Source organism: Notolepis coatsorum, assembly GCF_963971535.1.
Source record: "Notolepis coatsorum genome assembly, chromosome: 7".
In the NCBI taxonomy this organism is placed as follows: Eukaryota; Metazoa; Chordata; class Actinopteri; order Aulopiformes; family Paralepididae; genus Notolepis; species Notolepis coatsorum.
The window spans coordinates 76,492,214-76,515,657 of record NC_140171.1 but is presented as its reverse complement, the minus strand read 5'-3'; the positions used below and the strand labels follow the sequence as shown (position 1 = coordinate 76,515,657).

The 23,444-nt window shown below is 42.2% G+C and overlaps 1 protein-coding gene across 2 annotated transcripts in view; it reads left to right on the top strand.

Moving 5' to 3' along the window:
* Positions 1-23,444, top strand: part of arhgap10 (Rho GTPase activating protein 10) — a 282,472-nt gene that overhangs the window by 117,807 nt on the left and 141,221 nt on the right. For both annotated transcript variants that reach the window (XM_084318126.1, XM_084318127.1), the window contains exon 15: positions 17,146-17,230. In XM_084318126.1, the coding sequence (XP_084174252.1) occupies positions 17,146-17,230 (85 nt within the window). The remainder of the gene's footprint in view (positions 1-17,145; positions 17,231-23,444) is intronic.

The window sequence follows — 23,444 nt, the reverse complement described above, 5'->3', positions numbered from 1 at the left end:
ATACTCAACTCACTCACCTAAATACTCAACTCACTCACTCACCTAAATACTCAACTCACTCACTCACATAAATACTCAACTCACTCACTCACTCACTCACATAAATACTCAACTCACTCACCTAAATACTCAACTCACTCACTCACCTAAATACTCAACTCACTCACTCACATAAATACTCAACTCACTCACTCACTCACATAAATACTCAACTCACTCACCTAAATACTCAACTCACTCACTCACTCACTCACTCACTCACCTAAATACTCAACTCAACTCACTCACTCACTCACTCACATAAATACTCAACTCACTCACTCACTCACTCACTTAAATACTCAACTCACTCACTCACCTAAATACTCAACTCACTCACTCACTTAAATACTCAACTCACTCACATGAATACTCAACTCACTCACTCACTCACCTAAATACTCAACTCACTCGCTCACTTAAATACTCAACTCACTCACTCACATAAATACTCAACTCACTCACTCACTCACTCACTCACTCACTCACTCACTCACTCGAATACTCAACTCACTCACCTAAATACTCAACTCACTCACTCACTCACTCACTCACTCACTCACTCGAATACTCAACTCACTCACCTAAATACTCAACTCACTCACTCACATAAATACTCAACTCACTCACTCACCTAAATACTCAACTCACTCACTCACTTTCTCTTGTCATTCCTTTTTGCCTCATTTCACTTCCACTCGCCTCTTCTCATAAACCCCTTTTCCTCTATCTGTCTCCTATCCCTTCCTCCCCATCTCTCTTTCTTTATCTAACTCTCTCTCTCTCTCTCTCTTTCTTTATCTAACTCTCTTTCTCTCTCCCTGTCTGCTCCCTGGTTTCCTGCCTCAGTGCTGTGCTCAGAATGACAACAAACCCAGGCAGCCGCCAACCAGTCTGAGCTTCCCCTCTCCTCCCGTCTCCCTCTCTCTCCCCCTCCAACCTGCAGACTCATTAACACTCTTCTGCTGCTGCTTGGGCCAGGTTGGGTTAGAATGGGAGGGAGGGGTGGGGGTGCATCTGTTGTCTGAAGGCTAACGAGACCAAGACCCAAGAATGGGTGAAATATACTGTAATGAATAAAGCCCAGATTAGACTAGTGAAACATGCTACCTTTGTAGAACAATTAGGTTGTAACTGTTTTTGTCAGCGTGAAATTCAGTTTCACTATTTAAAAACACGAGAATGGTCAGCCATCAATCGTGAGGAATACTATTTTATCGTGCCTCCCTGTCTGAGTCTCAACGCTATTTTCATCCTCTAAATCAACATTCTCAAGTCAAGTCAAGAGTTTTAATTGTCACGGCATTCAGGTATACAATGAAATGCGGGTGGTCTTGCCCGCAACGATGTGCAATACAGTGGTACAACATATAATAGAATCAAAAATGAAAAAACAACATTGTGCAGTAAACAGGTAACAGGTAACATGGAGTGACATCTCGGTATCTGTACATAGTTATTTACAGAGCATATGGGACATGCTAGTTAGCTTTGGTAGTGCAATACACTGTTCCTGTTATTCTAATTTAAAGTGTCCTTTCCTTTGGCCATAAGTGTGCGTGTGTGCGACATGAGTGTGTGCCCGCTCATGTTAAAGTGTTAAGTGGCTGCTTGTGTGTGAGCGTGCACAGCGTGCGTGTCGTGTGTGTGTTCATGTGTGCTTGTGTGTGGATAGTTCAATGTTCTGAGCACTCAATGTTCATTGTTCATGGCTCTGATGGCCTGGGGGAAGAAGCTGAGCCTCAGCCGCTCTGTCCTAGTAGCTGGGGTTCGCAGGCGTCTGCCTGACCTCAGCAGCTGAAACAGGCTGTTATTGGGGTGGTGAGGGTCTTTCATTATCCTGCAGGCTCTGGATTTGCACCTCTTGTTGTATAGAACCTGCAGGGGGGGTAGTGCAATACCCGTGGTACGCTCGGCTGAGCGCACCACTCTCTGTAGGGCCTTCTTGTCCTGTGCCGTGCTGTTTCCATACCAGGCAGTGATGTTTCCGGTCAGGATGCTCTCTACAGCTCCTGAGTAGAAGGACTGGAGTATCTTCCCCGATACTCTGAACTTCCTTAACTGTCTCAGGTGGTAGAGGCGCTGTTTCGCCTTCTTTACTACTGTGTCTATGTGTGTTGACCATGTCAGGTCCTCTGAGATGTGGACCCCCAGGTACTTAAAGCTGCTCACCCTGTCCACGGTGGCCCCGTTAATCATCAGTGGTGTGTGCGTCTCCTGCTGTCCTCTCCTATAATCCACGATCAGCTCCTTGGTTTTACCAATGTTCAGGAGCAGGCTGTTGTCCTGGCACCAGCGTTCCAGTACCTCAACCTCCTCCCGGTAGGCCTTCTCGTCGTTGTCTGAGATCAGCCCCACCACCACCGTGTCGTCTGCGAACTTCACTATGGAGTTAGAACTGAACTTGGCCACACAGTCGTGTGTGTAGAGTGAGTACAGCAGGGGGCTCAGAACACAGCCCTGGGGGGACCCGATGCTCAGGGTGATGGTGTTGGAGGTCTGACCCCCCACCCTGACCGCCTGGGGTCTTTCGCTCAGAAAGTCCAGTACCCAGGCGCTCAGGGCGGAGCTCAGACCTAGCTCGATCAGCTTGTCCACCAGTCTGGTGGGGACTATGGTGTTGAACGCTGAGCTGTAGTCAATGAACAACAGTCTCACATAGCCCCCCTTCTGACGGTCAAGGTGCGAGAGGGTGCTGTGCAGTACCTGGGAGACCGCGTCGTCGGTGGACCTGTTTGTCCTGTATGCAAATTGCATAGGGTCCATATCACTGGGGAGGGAGGCACAAATGTGGTCCTTGACCAGCCTCTCGAAACATTTCATGACCACAGAGGTGAGTGCCACCGGTCTGTAGTCATTTGGACATGTTGGGGAGGGTTTCTTCGGTACAGGGATGATGGTAGACATCTTGAAGCAGGCAGGGACCACTGACTCCGCCAGGGATTGATTAAATATGGCGGTGAACACCGGGGCCAGCTGGTTGGCACAGGACTTGAGTATGCGTCCTGTTATGCCATCTGGGCCAGCAGCCTTCCTGGTGTTCACCTGCATAAATGCTCTTCTCACACTGTGTTCCGACAACGAGAGAGCGTCCCCGCCCCCCCGCGGTTGCCCCCCCCCCTCCACATTCTATGACAACTTGTTCATTCAAAGCTTTATATAAAGTCTTGAAAGTTCATTGAGGTTGCCCTCATTTACAGTGAGGTTGACAGACAAAATAAAAATAAACAATAAATAATAGTAAGTTAAAACAATTACATACTGAAATGAGTGGTTTGTGATTTTAAACTGTTCAAAGGTTCTGAGAATATCAATCTTTAGGGTGTGTTGAAGATCATTCCATGTGTTTGGGGCACAAAAACTAAAAGCTGACACTCCTTAGGGGACCTGAAGTCATTTTACCAATTTAGCATGCTTGTGATGTTAGATGGTAGTTTTCTGGCTTTATAGATAAACAAATACCAATGTTTATCATAACTATCGACATTAATAAATCTAATGGTAGAATGATAGACACCAGAGACACACCTGATGGTGAAGCGCCTCGAAGCACCAGGAAAAGCAGCCAGTTTCCTTTGGTTGCCCATGTTAAGTGATGGACTGTTCATACCAGCTGTGCTGCAGAGCTCCACGGCCAGCTCGTGATCTTTAGAGATAGTTTCAGCATCTGGTCTATTTTCTCAGTAAGCTGCAAGCGCCTCTATGTGATTGGAGCAGAATCTCGCCAGCTTGTGATCTTCAGAGAGGATTTTGGCGTCTGGTCTATTTTCTCCACGAGCTGCAAGCGCCTCTACATGTGATTGGAGCAGAGGAGTGGAACTGACGTGGAGAAATGGCTTCTGGTGTGAACAGCCAGAGCTCCTGCTCGCTCGAGAATGGACACTTAACAGAGCTGCGGCGCCCTGTGTATCCCTGGCGTAAAGACCTAAGAGTGGAAGCAGCAGCATGCCTCCGCTCCAAGTCAAGCAGACTCAGGAACAGCTTCTTTCTCTCAGCTGTCATCTCCCTGAACTCTGTGCCACGTTGACAGCCCCATATCAACTCTGAACTCTGACTCCATTGCCTACCTACACCCTAGGCTCTGTTGCTGTTGCCTATATCTGTTACATACTGTACGACTCTGAACCTGAACTCTGTTGCCTATACTCAATTTATACCTACCGGTACCTACTCCTTTCACCGTCTAAAACTGCCCTACACTGTAATCAAAGAAATTATAATAATCGTAACTACTCATACTATAGTCTACCCATATACTCTGTATGATAGATTATTTTATACCCAGTTTAATCCCTTGCACATTGTATATTGCATTTGCACTCTGCCAAACTTATTTTTGTTGTACTGTACTTGTGCTGTATAATCACAATACATTTGAATATAATCTAATCTATATATGTGTATGCCATTATATGCCAAAACTGATAGGATAACTGCTTCAGTATCTGTTTCCTACTAATCACTGTGAAGCTGGTTATGTTTCTGTTCAATAAGCCAATTCTGCTGCAGTTTACTGACAACATTGCCATGACATTTAAATGTATCTCTCAATTTCAGACACATTCACAGTAGATATATGCAAATGATTGTAAACAATATCTGCTCTGGCTCTAGAGAACAGCATTCATTTTGTCCACAATACAATATACAATTGTGTTATCTGCATAAATATGAACTTGACAGCCACTTAAAGTTGAGACAATATTATGAATATAATTGATAGAGTAGATAAGACCGTACCCAAAATGCGGAACGCCTTGGCTTTGGTAATCAGCAAGGACTTTGTACTCCCTATCTTCACACAATTAAGTCTCACAGACAAAGGTCCTTCTCTGGTCTGCATCCCCTTAACAATTGTGTGTATTGAGTTGTACTTTACTGTACCCATTCTGCAATCTGTTAATTAAATTGTTCAATCAATCAATCAATCAAACCGGTGTTGTGAAACCAACTACAGTACAAGCATTTGTATCAAACCAATACTGTATAATCTTCTCTTAAGTTTGTTTATTTATTTCGTTTTTACCCAGGGACTGCACATTAATCAACATGTTCAGTTACCACATCAATGTAAATGTACCAGAGTTACCTAATGAGGTAGTTTTCATCCGTAGTCCCTGCCTAACATGCAAGTCTTTTTGGTGTGGGAGGAAACCCACGCAAACAATACTGAGATTGAACTACTTCAATGACTACTACATATATAACCCGTAAAAAACATATAACATTATCTGAAATGAAATAAAGAATGGGGGGGAAAAAGATCTAACCCTAACTAACCTTATTGTCATGCACTTGTCCTAATATACTAACCTACCCTGTAGCACTCAACACTTTGATGAACATTGTTACTCAGCTTATATATTTGTGCCCTTCCTGATGACTTGTCGTACAGAACATGTAAGTCACTTTGGATAAAAGCGTCAGCTAAATCAGTGGTTCCCAAAGTGGGGGTCGCGAGCCGCCGCGGGGGGTCGCCAGATGATTTTTTTTTTTTTTTATGCAGTCAGGCCACTGCACTTAGAAGCAGGCCAGGCCAGTGTTTCTAGTTGTAGCAGCGCAATAGTTAGATAACCTAGGTGGGGCACAACCAGGAGATCACTGCAACGCACACAAGTTGGAGAACTATCTCTCTCTCTCTTACTCTCACACACAAACAAACAAAGGGAGCCGCATGTGATTGGTGGAGGCGGGACCCTTACAAAAAACAAAAAATCCATAAAAATCAGTGTTGTTGCTAATCATTGACACATGCTACCCTGTAATAACCCCCCCCCCCCCCCCAGAAAAATCTACTTTGCATTTTATATATTGCAAATATATGCCATCACACACACTGGCATTTAAAGGGTTAGAATTTTCAAATGAATATGTGGTGTTATGATCAGGGCTGAAGTTGAATAAAAGATTGTATTTTTTTCAATCTGACATTACAAAAAAACTGAAAATCCATCAAAATCAGTGTTGTTGCTAATCATACATATGCTAGCCTGTTTTTTAACAATAATTTGTGATGCCATTACAAACACTGGCATTTAAAGGGTACAAATAAAAAAAAATGCCTGCACCAGAATGCAGGAAATTAAGTCTTTGTAACAAAAAAATTCCTGGTGGGGGACCCCCAGACCCCCTGCTTAAAAAGTGGCCTGATTGGGGCTAAATTTTGCACTATATTTCCTGGCCTGAATGATTTCCCCAGTCCGGCCCTGGTTAAAAGCCTCCAATGCGTATTAGTGTGTGTGCGTTTGAACGTTTGCATGTTTCAACCATACATTTCCATTTATATAGGCGGCTATGTGGCGTAGTGGGCAAGGCGCTCGCCACGAATGCGGAGACGCTGGGCTCGCCTGTTCGAGCCCAGTGCTCCACATTGCTTTCAGTTTAGCTGGTCGTTCATACTAATACACATTGGCCGTATTAGGGGGTGGGAAACTGATGGGTGGGGATCGGGCGTTGTGGACAGCGACTCCTACAGGTCGGTTTGTGCGCCTGCGCAGTAGAATCAGGAAGTGTCGGGGGCAGCGTGAGCCTCCCACGCGTTACTCCTCGCCACTGAGAGATCGAGCTGCGCAGGTGAAAAGATGCGACTGCTGTTACCTCAAGTACCGGAGGGGACTTGTGCTATGTATGACTTAGTCCACATTGCAGCCGGCTTGTGGGAGGCAAGAAACAGCGTTCGTGACAGGGGAGGGTTGAATTGGATGATACGAAATTGGGATGGGAGAAAATATAGAAAATGGGAGAAAAAAGTGGATAAAAAAAACATTTCCATTTATATATAAAAAAAAAGATTCATAATATTATCTTTTTTTTCTCATTTTTTTACCTCCTATAATAGTGGGGGTCACGGCTCTCTGACACCGTTATTTCGGGGGTCGCGGCCTGAAAACTTTGGGAACCCCTGAGCTAAATGTAAATGTACTACCGTCACTATTGCCTGCTGCTACTCCTACTAATATTACTCAAAACACACACACACAGACAAAGACCTATCCTCCTATCTAAATGGATTTTAAGGGTCATAAAATCTACAGATGCCGTCAATGACCGAGCAAAGCATTCACATAGTATAAAAACATGAACACCACCAAAACTGGACTTGATGGGTTTTCACACAACAGCATGCAAGGCTACTCACACACACACATAATGGTGTGGTGGGGCAGTATGGTGTGTGGGTACACCAGATTCCAGACCCTGGAGGAAGGCTTTTACATATCCTCCTACCCCTCCTTCATTTCATCTCTCACCCACTAACATGGCCACGGTCCAATCGGAGCGCACAGAGTGGATGGAAAAACCACTGTCTCTATGTTGCACAGTACAGTGAGACCGAGAGCGGTTGCTACTGTAACGGACAGCGAGTGACACTGTGTTGAAGAGAACATTGGAAATTCACAAGCCCAGTGATAGACCTGTCACTCTACTGACAACTAAGAAAATCATTATAATAATAACCATATGTTTTTGTTGACTAAGCGAGTCTTCTGTTTAATCAATGAAAATGTAAAATAGATTTTCCCATATTGATTAATGGGCCTCTTTTAAATCTAGTGCTTCAACGAAACCACAATTATTGAATGTTATTGCGATTACAGAGGGTTATTCTTTTCAAGGAATTGGTTCATTCAGTATAAAAAAACAAACATAAAAAAACAAGTAGTGGACTAAGACCCTATAAGATGTACAGGTAGGTGTAATTACCAGACGAGGCTCTCTTCTAGTAGCACCAGTGCTCTTGAGCTGCACCTTTCAACACCTAGGATACCATGTAATTCATATTATGCTAGGTTGCGTCCACCCAGTGCAAATAGCTAATGTTTCATTGCATTTGGCTGACAACACCTCAAGAAGACACAATGGCAAATTCCACTACCCCCACTCTCAGAAGGCCCAACACCACCACGTCCCCACTGCCTACAGTATGTTCCTCAGTTTGTCTGTCTGTTTCCTAGGCCTAGTCTTCCCTCTGCAACCATAGCCAGAAGCCTCCCTTTTTGGCCTCCTCTACCAGCTCCCTTGGTGCTTTCTTCAGCTTTGCTCTGCCCACTCCAATGTCCCTTAGGACTCTGAGACATACTGTTCGGGTACTAACAAGTGCTCTCATCCCAACTTCCACACCATAGATCTGGGTTCTCCAACCAGCTTCACTCAACTGCCAGGTCAGAGTACATAGATCTCTACCTTTCAATCCCCTCCTCATCTGGCATGGTCGTCAACCTCACTCAACACATTGAGGATGATTTGAGAGAAGACAGATTACCGGTGCCGTAACATAGGGCTGAATTTGAGTTGTACTTGTCCTTGTACTCACGTTTTTCTGTAGTAGTTGCAATATCCCAAAAAATAATATCCCAAAAAAATGTGTATAAGCTGGAAAACGCAGCAGGTCCATAGCCTGAAGTCTTATGTAGTACAGGTCCAAATTCTGTTTAGAAATGGGTGATGTAGAGCGATTTTGGTAAACTGTAAAAAAAAAAAAAAAAAAAATCTCCTGTAATCCATTTTCTCATTGACGACAATGCATTCATTTCGCTCGTAAATTTTCAAAAAAAAATCCCTGATTCGCACCCCCCCCACGAGGGGTATCATTGGAAAGCTACAATCATTGGCTACAACCCTGTCCAATAATTTTCTGCTAATAAAAAAATATCTAATCAGTGAATGATTGAAGTTGAGTGAAGTTCCAGAGCCTTGGGAGTCGGGTGGTAATCTGAGGCTCGCATGTACAAAGTTGCACGCCTGACATATCGTCATGTAACTCGAGAACCGCTGAGCGGATTTTGTCAAGTGAGGTGGCATTCGAACAGCAACAAATAGGTATTTTTTTTATATATTATTTCTATATATAATATTATATATATATATATATATATTTTTTTTTTAATAAAAAATGCAAACCTGAGCCGCTAGACTCTCGCAAAGTGGCATGTCGCGTCGGTGGACAAATCGTCCTTAAAAGGCCCCGTATACGGTACCCCACCTGTTAAGATGTTAACAACCTACTATGAAGAGAACCATCTACGTGCCAACCCAGAAAAAACACAAGTATACGCTTACCACTTGAGAAACAACACTCTGAGCATCCTGTCAACCTCGGAGTCACACTCGACAGATGTCTTATATTCAAACCCACATCATGAAGACAAAGGCAAAAGTTTGCACCCGCAACAACATCCTGCACAAACTCACCAACACCAGATGGGGTGCATGCCCCAAGACACTACGTTCCACAGCTCTTTCCCTCAGCTTCTCTACTGCAGAATATGCCAGCCCAGCGTGAGAACGATCCACCCATGCTAAAAAACTGGACCCTACTCTTTTTTTTTATCCACTTTTTTCTCCTTTTTCTCCCATCCCAATTTAGTCATTCCAATTCCCCCCTCCCCTGTCTTGATCGTTGCTCACATGTGCCCCCCACTGGTAGGGAGGGTTGAAGAATCTATCGCATGTCCCCTTCGATACATGTGGACCAGATTACCACCCATCGACTCTCCTCCCGCTGACTCTGCCAATTGAGTCAGTATGACGGCCGGCCCAAGCCGGAGGCAACGCTGACAGCCGGATTCGATACCGGTGTCTCACGCGTTGGTGACGAGCGCCTAGACCGCTGCGCCACCCAGCCGCCCTGTCTGGACCCTACTCTTAACTCATTGACTGCCACGCTGTTTTCCCATCTTTACTCCCTGGCGCCAGCGTTATTGACCATTTTCACAATGTTTGCGGACCCATTGTATATTCTATATTATAGCTATGGAGACGATAGTATGGCTCATTTGACAGGCACTATTTATAGTCCAAAATGGACAAACCAGTTCATGTCTACATACTTTCGTTTGTGCGCTATTCCACACTAAACATCGCCCCATTTCAAAATAATCCAGTCTCGTTTTCTAGATAGTGAGATATGACGTGTTATATGCATATGCGCAAATCGTTCGGGTTGCTCGCCTAAGATAAGATAAGATAAGATAAGATATTCCTTTATTGATCCCCTTGGGGAAATTCAGGCCTGAAACCTATATTATTTCTAGGGCTGTACCGAATGTAATTTTTTAACATTCGAAGCTTCGATTGAAGTATTCAAACGAAGCTTCGAATGTCTATAAAAAAAAATTACTTCACAAATATTTTTTTAACTAAATCCTCAATTTGAATAAAGTGATTAATCTGATTAAATTAGTATTTTTCTTTTATTAAATCAACTTTCTTTAATGAATATAACTCATCAGTTTCGTCAACATAAATAATCCAATAAGGGCACGGTTGGTATGAAAGTGATGGTGACGTCTTATAGTATAATATTATATTAGTGTAGCCTATTGTCAAGTGCACTTAAAGAAATGCAAAACTCACTTGCATTAACCGATATTTGGCGTGTTGTCAACCCTGACACACGTGAATATACTTTTTACTCCCACGCTCATAATTCATATTCCAGGATTGACTATTTTCTCTTCTCACAATCCTTGGTGGGTAATGTAATTGATTGCAAAATTCATAACATACTTTTATCAGACCATGCGCCCCTGTCAGTCCTTTTTACTCCTGCTGTAATTAACAATAAAACCAAACAATGGAGATTTAATAACTCCTTATTGAAAGATCAAGTTTTTGTGTCTATGATTGAGGAGAAAACACAGGAGTACATTAGTATTAATCTTACATCAGTCCAGTCAGTGCAGACGGTATGGGAGGCTTATAAGGCAACCTGTAGGGGCTGGATTATAAGCTACTCAACAGCTAAGAAAAAGGAAAAAATGGCAAGGAAACATGGTCTGATTACTGAACTTAAGTCCTTGGAAACTAGTCATATGTTGGACCCTGACAATTTAGAACTGAAAAAAGCAGTGTTGGTTATAAAAACAGAATTACAAGCAATTCTACATGAGGAAAATGCATTTGCCCTCTTTCAGTTGCGTCGAAAATATTATGAATCTGGCGATAAGGCAGGTAAAATGCTTGCTCTCAGACTGAAGCAGCAAGAAAATCGTCAATCAATCTCTAGCATATATGATGAAGATGGCTCTCTGATTTGTGAACAACTTCAAATCAATAAAGCATTCACTAAATTTTATAGCACACTGTATAAATCAGAATGTTGTACGAGTGAAGAGGAAATGAAAAACATTTTCAGAGATATAAATCTCCCAACCCTCTCTGAAGAAGAAAGGGAATCACTGGATACACCTATCACGGAAAATGAAATTAAATCGGCTATCAAATCCCTCTCAACCGGTAAAACACCGGGTGATGATGGTTATACAAGTGAATTTCTTAAGTGTTTCCAAGTCACTCTTACACCACTTCTAATATTGCTGTTTAATGATATAGTGGCCAATCAATCCATGCCGCTAACCATGCGGCAAGCTACTATTTCATTGATTCCAAAACCTGGCAAGGATCACTTGCAAATGTGTAATTTCAGACCTTTGAGTATTTTAAATAATGATTATAAGTTGTTTGCGAAGGTCCTTGCAGGGCGATTGGAAAATGTTATAGCCTCATTGATTCATATTGATCAGGCTGGCTTTGTACAGGGTCGTCTAGCTTCAAATAACATGAGGAGGCAAATGCATGTCATGTCAAGGGCGGGGGCCTCCCATCATCCAGCGATGGCAATATCGCTGGATGCTGAGAAAGCCTTTGATCGAGTGGAGTGGAAATATCTGTTTTATGTACTACCTAAATACGGATTTGGTCCGGTTCTCATGAACTGGATAAAGGCACTTTACCATGAACCGGTTACGTCAGTCAGAACAAATGGTATAAGGTCTGATCCATTCCATCTCTATCGATCTACCCGCCAAGGATGTCCGGTTTCACCGCACATTTTTATTCTTTCCCTCGAACCACTTGCCTGTGCTATACGTGCTCATAAAGAAATCAGTGGTATTCGTATTGGTAGTTGTGAGTATAAGGCCAGCCTGTTTGCTGATGACATATTATTAACACTAACAAATCCTAGCCATTCCATCTCTCAAGTGCTAAAGCTTATAGATACATTTGGTAAATGTTCGGGCTATAAAGTGAATTATAGTTAAAGTGAAGCTATTCCACTTAACAACCTACCGTACTTTTCGCACTATAAGCCGCACCTGACTATAAGCCGCAGCAGCTAAATTGAATGATGTGTACATATATAAGCCGCACTGGACTATAAGCTGCAGGTGTTTTAATGTTTAATTACCATATGTAATTAGCATTGGGACACAATACTGTCAGACAAATAACAAGAATTAACTCATTTACAAGTTGTATTAAGTTTAGCAAATAAGGGAACAGATAAATAACATTTCAATGCAGTCAAAAAAGCAATATTTTGATTTTTACATTTTCGGGTTTGGTCACGTCGAGTCACATATAAGCCGCACCGTTATATAAGCCGCAGGGTCGAAAAATGGGGGAAAAAGCCGCGGCTTATAGTCCGAAAAGTACGGTAACTTTTCAATCACATCTGGGTTCTGCTCCTTTCAATTGGAAGCCAAAAGGAATTAAATACCTGGGAATTAAAATCCGATCTCCCATTGAAAAAATGGTTGAGTTAACATCTGACCTTTTAAAGAATATAAAGGAGGACATCAAAAGATGGACAGTCTTGCCTTTATCCCTTTGGGGCAGATCTGATATTATAAAAATGAATTTGTTACCAAGGCTAGCTTTTTTGATGTCCTCTATACCGTTAAAGTTCCCTCCTAGTTGGTTCAAAGAAATAAACAAATTATTTTCTGGCTTCCTATGGAACAACAGAAAACCTAGAATCAGCCATAAAAAACTTATAAAATCAAGAAATAGTGGAGGAATAGGACTACCAGATATCCACCAATATTACATAGCATATAACTCAAGATACCCCTTGCAGTGGGCTTACAATAGTGTGAGACAGATTGGCAGCTGGGAATGGCTTGAAGAACAAATTATAGAAGAACATAACAAAGATCTATCTCTTTCAATGTTGTGGTATAACCCAAAAATCACTCCCAGACTGGACAATCCGCTTTTAGAATTTTCATGTGAAATAGTGAAAATCTTACATAAACGCCTGACCTTTAGTGGATATTCCTTACCATCATGTCCATTATGGAAAAACCCTTTGCTCTCTGCAGGAGGTAAAATCCTTAAAAATAATGTATGGCAACAACATAATATAACACAGGTGGGCCAAGTGATCGAAAGGGGAAATATGATACCCTTTAATGAACTTAAAACACAGTTTGGGCTGAAAGACACAGAATTTTTATCTTATTTACAAATACAATCAGTTATTAAATCATTGTTGTCTAAAGGCATAGCTATAGGAACAAACGGAGTCATGGAAGAGACATTAAGGGGAATTACAGGCAGGAAAGTCATTGTTTCTGCAATGTATAAACTATCATGTTCAACCACCCCTGATACCAATACCCAAACTAAAGTCCAATGGGAGCGAGACATGGGTATACCCATATCTGAAACACAATGGGAAGCAGCACTTAGGAATAGTACAAAAATATCAAAATGTGTTAGATATAAAATTATACAATTAAAGATACTACACAGGGCCTATATAACACCCTGTACATTGAATAAAATGAATCACACCCTACCCAAATTGTGCTGGCATGGGTGTGGAGTAGAGGGTACGCTCATGCACTTGCTGTGGCACTGCCCGCTTGTTAGGAAATTTTGGTTGGACATTGCTGAGGACCTGTCAGTTACTCTCCAAATTGACATTAATCCTTGCCCTATAATGTGTATATTGGGTGTAAAAATGGACACTGCTCAAGCAAAGATTGTAAATAATACTGTAGCACTGGCTTTTCTAGCATGCAAACGGATTATTTTAATGAACTGGAAAGAACGCAAACCGAACTGCTTCAGTATGGAGAACTGGCGCAAGGACTTCATGGACTCGATGGAACAGGCTGCTCTGTCTCTTCAAGAGAGTGATAGGCCCGATGGCCTTCAAGGTCCCCTGAACTTTATTAGATCACTATCTGGAATAAGTTTGTCTACTGAACCTTTGTAACGCTCTGCAACCCCCCCCCCCCCCTCCCTCGCCCCTTGTTGTTATTGTTATTATTATAATTTCTTGTCTTGTTTTGTCATGTATGTATTGTCTTGTTTGAGAAAAATAAAAAACTTTAAATATCAAAAAAATAAACAAAAGAAAAATATTAGTGTAGCCTAATCTTTAACTGCAACTGTGAAGAAAACCCCCATTGGAAAACCCCCAACAGATTGAATAGACACAACAACAAAAATATTAAAAAAAAATATATATTATTAAAAATTTTAAATTCAAATGTTGATTTAGAATTCGAATGTCAACATTATGATCGAAGCTTCGAAGCATTCGGTACAGCCCTAATTATTTCCATATCAAAGGTATATACCATATTAGATGTTTCTTCACAAAATCGTGGGTCGTTTTACGAAGCTGCAATCGTTACCAAAAGCAAGTTTTAGGTTCGGTAAAATAGACCTAAAATAGACCTTACCTTCTCAGTCAGAAGGTACTCTAAAATTAATAATCCCAGTAGTTCCATCGCGATCGCCATTACTGGTGTGCATTGGGCCTGGCCTATAATACGGGAAACAATAGGTTTCAGGAGAGAAAATCGGCGACAGATAGCTGTGCTGGTTCACTTTGAGGGAGAGGGTATTTCTGCAGCCAGAGGTACCAAGGCACTGAAAGACAACTGAGAGACCCAGTTCAAACGGTAGGTGATACTGCCACCTGTCGGGATTCGATCGCCATTGCAATTATAACGTAGGCAGCGGTGCCAGGGAGACACAGGCAGGTCCGCGCGAGTGTTTAGAATGGGAAAATAAAAAATATATAAAAAAGGATCTAAAAACGAGTTTTCTCGTTTTTGCCGCTCAACGGTTGGATTTGAAACACTCTAATTCTCGTGTTTGGTGCAGAAAGAGTTAACGAGAGCTGCAGATGTATCACTGGGTGCCTGAAGCCCATTAACACCAACAACCTGTACATCCTGGCAGGTACAGTATCACCCCTCCAGACATCAGAAGAGCGGTAGCCAGCAGGACATAGCGGTGCAGGCAAGCCACAGATGAGAGGCACGCCCTACATGGCCATGTACCTGCCCCCAGTCGATAAAATCACAGAGAGGTTTCCTGACCAGCACTGCTCCACTGGAGACAACACCATCTGACGCCTTAACATGTGGAAGGAAAAGCTGTCCACCCACCCACACAGCTCGACTATGCTCATCTCTCCCTGCCGAAACTCTCCCACCAGGAGATAACAACTGGGCAAAATGGAAGTGCCTGAACGGACTCCACTCAGGTGTTGGCCGTTCCAGGGAAGCCCTAAGCAGATAAGATAAGATGATCCTTTATTAATCCCCTTGTCGAAATTCGGGGTGGGGTGGCCCAACCACATGCAACTGTGGCACAGAACCCCAGACCATGGAGCTCCTCCTTCGATGTAAGAAGCTTGATGAGAAGAAGTATATTGGCTTTCTTTGGACCACAGCACCATGTCAGGGTATAGAGATATGCTGGAAACCTGAGCTACCTGCTGTTAGTGTCCTTTTCCTGCTTCCCTTCACCTCCTGTCTCTTTGCTTTAGTAACTTGATTTGGCAAGGAAGAGGAGGTTAGCCTTGTGTACTTCCTGCCTCGCTCTGCCACCTTCTTACGCCACCTGCTCCCCCCCCCCCCATGCTAAGGTGATCTTGCAGCTTGAGAGAACATGATGGAGGTCTGTACTGGTGGTTTACTCGTTCTATACCATACCAGAGCTCCAAGTGTCCAGGGGCAGGGCGAGGTGTCATATGTGGCCCTTATCAGGAAGCTAAGCCTTGCCTGAGGGATCTTCCACACATCAGTCCAGGTGACTTCCTGATTGATGATGCTCTCACACAACGTTCAACTTCCCTGCTGTCTTGATCTGATCCCCCCTCCATATTAATCTTCATCTTTACCACCTCTGTGACTCCTAGTCTTGTTGGCCCAATGCCGCCACAGGGTGTGCTTTTGGTCATGTCAAAACATGACACCCCTGTCCCGCAATGCAGGGCAGTCCCATTCACACAGACACTGGTGCGACCCCCACCCCTGCATTTTTACTAAACCTGCTGCCGCCTCAACTTTGACCCCCCATTCCACGTTCATAGCTTTTACACAGAACGGCGAGGCAGAATAGTGGGGTCAGATTCTCACCTTGAACAGGCAGTGTGAAACTGGAGACCCATTATTTTACATCACAGTCCTGAACCTTGTTATCTGTGGCAAGGTGTACTGGTGTTATTGTAACATCACCTAATGCCTATGAATATACTGTAGCTACTTATAGAGATGCAGTTCTTATTTCAATGGATACAACTTGTAAAGCAAGTTTCCAAGTACATAGATACTTCCAAGGAAATATACAGTATGTGAACCTCTGTGTTTAAACAGCTGGGGAGGGAGAGTGGGGGAGAGAGAGAGAGAGAGAGAGAGAGAGAGAGATCTTTGGTCAGCAATGGATTTCCCACAAAGCTCTGTGGTTGATATTGGACAGGACTTTGTGGACAGATGGAGGGTAGAGAAACACACACAGACATCCTGGCTGTAGTAGTAGTGCATGGACAGAGTCATACTAAATCGTCCCGGCAACAAACCAGCTACCGCCCACGGAGCCAGTCCCTTTGATGACCTGGGCCCTCCTCAGGATTCTGACTCACACCACACGCACAACTCACCAGAGGTTACTTAAGGTGTGAATGAAGCCCCCTACAACACAGGCTTTGGTTGTCCCCTGTGACGCCCATGCAGCAGTGAGGGATTAATTAGAGCTCTAATGAGTATAGAGTCGACAGCCTCGTACAGACACTCTTAACTTCCTTTTTTTAACATTTACTGGGGTAAGACTTCACCCCTTAAGGCTATAGTGTAGCAATGGCTTTTTATCCTCGCATGGCTAATTACAAGTTATTTATATTTCAGTGTATTTGGATTTTCTAAGCTATTCATGAAACGGTGCTGTATAGTATAGTGCTTGGCTGTACTGTACAATGCCACAATGGAGGAAAACATTTATAATTGTTGGTTGGTTCACTGTCCTTTTGTCAAGCAGTGGATGTAGCGTGCTGTATGTGGCTTTATTTTTTTATTTTAGATGAGAAGAGCAATGAGTTGGATCTGTCTACATGCGAGGACTGCGATGTGAAGACCATCACTAGCACACTGAAGCTGTATCTGAGGTAAGGATTGCAGATTGCAAAGTGAAAAACATACAGTATCTCAGGAGAGATTCATATTTGCGTTCATAATGGAGTTTATACTTCTAAGATACTAGGATATGCAGCTTAAAGCAAGACCTCTGCAGTCTGGTGTAGAGCCAGAGACTCCTCCACGAGGAGGAGGAGCACCTTAAAGCAAGGCTTCTGCAGTCTGGTGTAGAGCCAGAGACTCCTCCACGAGGAGGAGGAGCACCTTAAAGCAAGACCTCTGCAGTCTGGTGTAGAGCCAGAGAGTCCTCCACGAGGAGGAGGAGCACCTTAAAGCAAGGCCTCTGCAGTCTGGTGTAGAGCCAGAGACTCCTCCATGAGGAGGAGGAGCACCTTAAAGCAAGGCCTCTGCAGTCTGGTGTAGAGCCAGAGACTCCTCCACGAGGAGGAGGAGCACCTTAAAGCAAGGCCTCTGCAGTCTGGTGTAGAGCCAGAGAGTCCTTCATGAGGAGGAGGAGCCCCTTAATGTTTAAAGATGGTAACAACAATGAAACGACTTGCTCCAAAGCAAACATATTCAGAGAAAATAATTCAATATTATTTTATGTTGAGTGAAGTTATAATCTACTATATTTCGATGTGAGTTTTAAAGATGTTTAAGATGTATAATGATCTCTGCAGTGAGTGGTTGCACATGTGGCACATGTGTAGAAGGGGGTCAGGTCTTGTTCGTCTTGTAGGCCGTATGGTGAAGGCTGTATCGTTTCATCCCGTTCCCATCTCGGCGAACTACACAGTTTTCACTCTGGGTGAAAGATATATTGGTGTAGATTTAGGAACAAAAAGTTCTCCATTGACAAACTAGCCCATTTTGCGCAATCATAATTGTAACGTGATCTAGACGCAATTGGTGCAAGTTCGATCACGTATCTTGCGCTCGACCAATAGCAGTTCTCGTTGTTGCCAAGTTACAGACAACAAGAAATTTGTGTAAACAGTAGGAATGGAAGGCAGTACACATCGACGAGTACAGAAGAGGACGAAAATGGAGAAAAAACACCTTCTAAAGTTCGCAAAAAGGTTTCTAAACAATGTTATATGCATCTCACGTCAGTTCAGAAAGAAAGTGTACAAGATTTTACACAGACACGGTGGGATAGATATAGAAACTGTGTCGAGCGGTGGCTTAAATTGCCAGGCGAGAATCATACCATTGTGTGAGATCGATTTGTGTCATAAATGTCATGATTAGGGATGTCCGATATTATCGGCCTACCGATATTATCGGCCGATATCGGCATTAACACTATGATCGCCGGGAACGAGTTTTCACGTCATTCCGAGCCATGCTCATTCTGCCGAAGATGCCGTAACTCGTCTTTGATGTCAATATTTCAAAAATCTGTAATCGAAATCATATTTCCTTTCCGGAGCCCTGAGACACAGTGCAAAGCTCCACTCAACTCTCTAGCGGTTCAAGAGCGCCATCTGGTGGCCGATCGGCAGATCGCCAACCGGATATTAACCTTTGAACCGGTAGTGCTCATCCATATGTGGTCCGGCCCATAGATATCTATAGAACACTAGATAGCTTAAGGCGGAGTCACCAGCGTCACTGAACCGCCGCCATCTTGCCCCAGTCAGCCTTGAGTGAGAGTGAGTGAGCTGCACAGACAAAAATACTCATAACTCGCTGAAATATTGACGGATTTACAAACGGGTTGGTTTGCTATAAACATCAAAGATGTAGTTATGATACTGCATACTTATAAAAAAAAATCTTTTAAAGATGTTTTTTTTACAAACCGCTTGAATCATAGCCACGTTAATAATGCTTGTAATAAACCAAACCGTTTGTAAATCCGTCAATATTTCAGCGAGTTATGAGTATTTTTGTCTGTGCAGCTCACTCACTCTCACTCAAGGCTGACTGGGGTAAGATGGCGGCGGTTCAGTGACGTCGCTCTCCATTGGCCGGCAGCGCGGGTAAGCTATCTAGTGTTCTATATATATCTATGGTCCGGCCACTCGCTATCGTTAGAGAGACTCCGTCTTGATACAGTGAACATCGATCAGTGCAAATAACTCGAAAAAACAACATGATTTGGACGTATATACTATTATACAACCTGGAAATGGATCGGGCATTTCTACATCCCATAATAGAAAAAATTCTGTTCCACGCTCATCTGCCAGCGGCGCGAGGAAGATACGGTATGATCCAGCGTTATATTCTAACGTGTTCTTTACTAACTGCTCTGATGAACATATGACCCACTCTGGATGAATCATCTAACGCTGCCCACGGAATTATAAACGATCCCCCGCCCATCCGGTCATCATCAGATGATACGTAGAAACTTCTAGAAGTACCTCCAGTTGAAATTTATTATCTGGCACAGATCGCTATCAAACTGTATTTCATCATGCATAATGCATTTGGAGCTATAAATCAAGTTCTGGAGAAAGCTGCAGAAAACGATAAAAACATACTTATACTTTAGACCATATTTTAGTATGAATATGTGAATGAAAAAGTTTAACGTTGCTACACCCTGAACAATACATATAGGACATTGAATGGGCCATAATAATGGCAATTTAGCAATAGAATTTAAAAAGTTATAGCCCTGCAAAGAAGGGGAACTTCTCCATAGACAAATAGAGCTGGCGAGGGATGGTAAATTATGAATTTAACCCATGGCGATTAAAGTGTTAAAATGTGATATCGGAAAATATCGGTATCGGTTTTCAATTTTTTTTTAACTTTTTTTTTTTTACATTTCTATAACCTTTATTTACCCAGGCAAGCAAGTAAGAACAAATTCAGATTTTATTTATTGTCAAAAGTATGCATAATGTTAATGTTAATTCCACAACAAGAGATATGTAATGTTAATTACCTGAAATTATTGGACAATATCGGTATTGGTAAAAAAGCCAATATCGAGCATCCCTAGTCATGATATATATTTGTATATCTGTATGTTGTGTATGTCATAAATGTGATGATGAATAGAAAATGGGGGACCCTGATTAGATTAGATTGTACTTTATTGTCATTATATTTGCATACAACGACATTTGGGACTCTAACCTAAGGTGCAGTAATAAAATCACAAGTAATAAAAGAGAAACAAAATCCTATACAGAAACATTAAATGCTATACAATAAGACAATGTTAGTCCTGTACAATATAAAAAATAACAACAATATACAGAATAGCAATACACAAATAACAATCACAGTGTCAGATGGTAGTGGGTGGGTTTGTTATATTATTGTTACTGCATCACACATACAGTGGACATACAGTACATATACACACACACCCAGCACAGATAGTTTATAGTCTAGTTTATTTATTTGCACAGTAGTTATGGTTTGTATGTTAATAGTGCAGGAGAGGAAAGGAGCCTGCAAGGCTTATTCAAAGTCCTCCGCTTCATTTCAACAAGTCATGAAAACATACCAAATCACAACAACATAGCAACATCATTGAATATAGCGAAAAGAAAGACTCACAAAAAATCTGATATTTCTTAACCTCTTCCACCCGTGCGACCCATCGGCGGACCGCAAATGACATCACGCCATAAATCAATCTGTCTAGACTGTCTGACAAAAGTATTGTTTTATTTTTCAAACGTATTCAAGTATAAACATCATAACCATGTTAGGACTACGTGCTATTAGCCCTGTGCTATTCCCGGCATATTTACGTCCTTATCATGCTGTGATGTTATGCATACACTTATGTAAATGATGTTCATTAATTTCCATTGTCCTTAATAAACAAATCTTTATGTCACAACAGCAGTTATAATGTATATTATCATCAATACGTTAGTTTACCAATAGGTTAAAGTGTTATTAGATAGATTTTCGTTTTCGTTTTTCTATTGTTTTGGTCGCGAAAGTCGACCATTTTGGAAAAATTTAATGTCCGGAATTGTAGTGTTTTTACGCCATTTTGAAGAGGACAACGAGAGCTTTCGATGATCGTTGGAATTTTTTTGAACGACACTTCCCAAAGGCCTCTATGGGGCTTCAAGCAAATTACTTCTGTATGAATTTTTTTAATATCTCTTATTACTCGGGATAATAAACCACAAAACTTTTTTTTTTATCCACTTTTTATCCCCATTTTTCTATTTTTCTCCCATCCCAATTTCGTATCTCCAATTCTTCCCTCCCCTGTCTTGAACGTTGCTAGACTATGCCTCCCACTGGTCGGCTGTAGTGAGGATAGAAGCCTTGCATCACGTGTCCCCTGTCGCATCTTTTCACCGCAGCAGCTCGAGCTCTCAGTTGTGAGGAGTAATGCATGGGAGGCTCACGCTGCCCCCGTTACTTCCTGCTTCCGCCGCACCGGCGTCACCAAACCGACCTGTAGGAGTCGCTGTCCACAACGTCCAATCCCCACCCACCGGCTTTCCCACCCTCTTAACACTTGCCAATTGTGTTAGTATGAACGACCGGCCAGCCGGTAGCAATGCCGAGAGCTGGGCTCGAACCCAGTGTCTCCTGCGTTAGTGGCGAGCGCCTTGCCCACTGCGCCAATCAGCCGCCCAGCAACAATCAGATTTGAAATTATTTTCAATATGGTGGCACCCTGGCAAAAATAAAAAAGCTACTGTACATTAAGGCTGTCCCCGAAGCCTGTTTTTGGGATTCGAACTTCGTCAGGGTTTTTCGAACGAACGTTCGAACCTTCCATTTTAACCCATTCTCCGCCAATCACGTGTTAAGGCGGGTTTCTCCGCCATGCGTTGTCTGCCAATCACGCCGTAAGGCGTGTTTGAGATCAATATTTCATATTTTCGTCATGGTATTCATATTTCACCCACGGAGTCTTGGCTGATGCTGTCTGAGCCATCACAACTCTGCAACGCTTCAATACCGCCACCTGGTGGCCGATCGGCGAGTTGCCAAACCGGAAGTGCCCATTGGAGCTCGGTCCGTCCCCTATTTTCGTCCGGCCACTCGTTTATCGTCCCGGGGCTCAATACAGACACCGTCGATATGGATCTTTGCTATAACTCAATAATCAACATGATTTGGACGTGTATTAGTAATATACAAACCGGAAATGGATCGCATCGATCAACATCCCATAATTGGGAGCTGTTTGCTCCACTCTCATCGCCCAACGCTACGAGGAGACTGGGGTGAGTTTCAGCGTTTTTTCTTTATCATTTTCGATACAAACTGCTCTGATCAATATATCACCCATACTACATAAATCATTTAACGTCGGTCATTGAATTATAAACGACCCCCCCCCCCCCCTCTGTTCACCCGCAGATGATCAGTCATGACGTTTAGGACCATGTACAGTTGAATTTTTTTTATATAGCATGGATCGGTATCAAACTGCATTTGATAATCTAATATATGCATTTATGCCTATATCTCACGTTCTATGAAATACTGCAGAAAACGATAAAAACATATTTATACTCTAGACGGTATTTTAGTATGAATGTGTGAATGGAAAAATTAAAACGTTCCTACATCCTGAACGATAGATAATTGATGTTGAATGGGCCATAGTAATGTCAATTTAGCAATACAATTTAAAAGTTATAGCCCTGCAAAGAAGGTGAACATCTCTATAGACAAATAGCGCTGGCAGAGGATGGTTTAGGATGATCAAAGTGGTGTAGTGGCAGAGAATGGGTTAATAAAAAGTAAATAAAAAATATTTGTATTATATATATATATATATATATATTTTATATTAATATCCTCAAACTAAATCCTCAATTTGAATAAAGTGATTAATCTGATTAAATGAGTCTTTATTTTTTATTAAATCAACTTTCTTTAATGAATATAACTTAGCAGTTATTTTTTAATACTATACTATTTAATACTATAATATTAGTGTAGCAGCGTAATCTTTATCTGCCACTGTGAAGAAAAACCCCATTGGTTTAAACAGAATGAATAGACACATAAAAAAGAACATTCGGGCTCAGCCTTACTGTACATACAGTAGATTTCATTATCTGTTCTTATGCACGCCTGGTGATACTAAATCCAAATTGAACTCTGGCATTTGAAATATAAGATTTGGCACAATCCATAAATGTGCGAATTGGCTATAATAAAGTAATTTATAAGCCTGCTATTCTATATTCTATAATAATATTTCAAATTGCATTGGTCCGGATGGGAGAATTCAGTACTGTATCTACAAAACATTCTGTTTAATCATCTTCCCTTTATTAATTTTTCTTA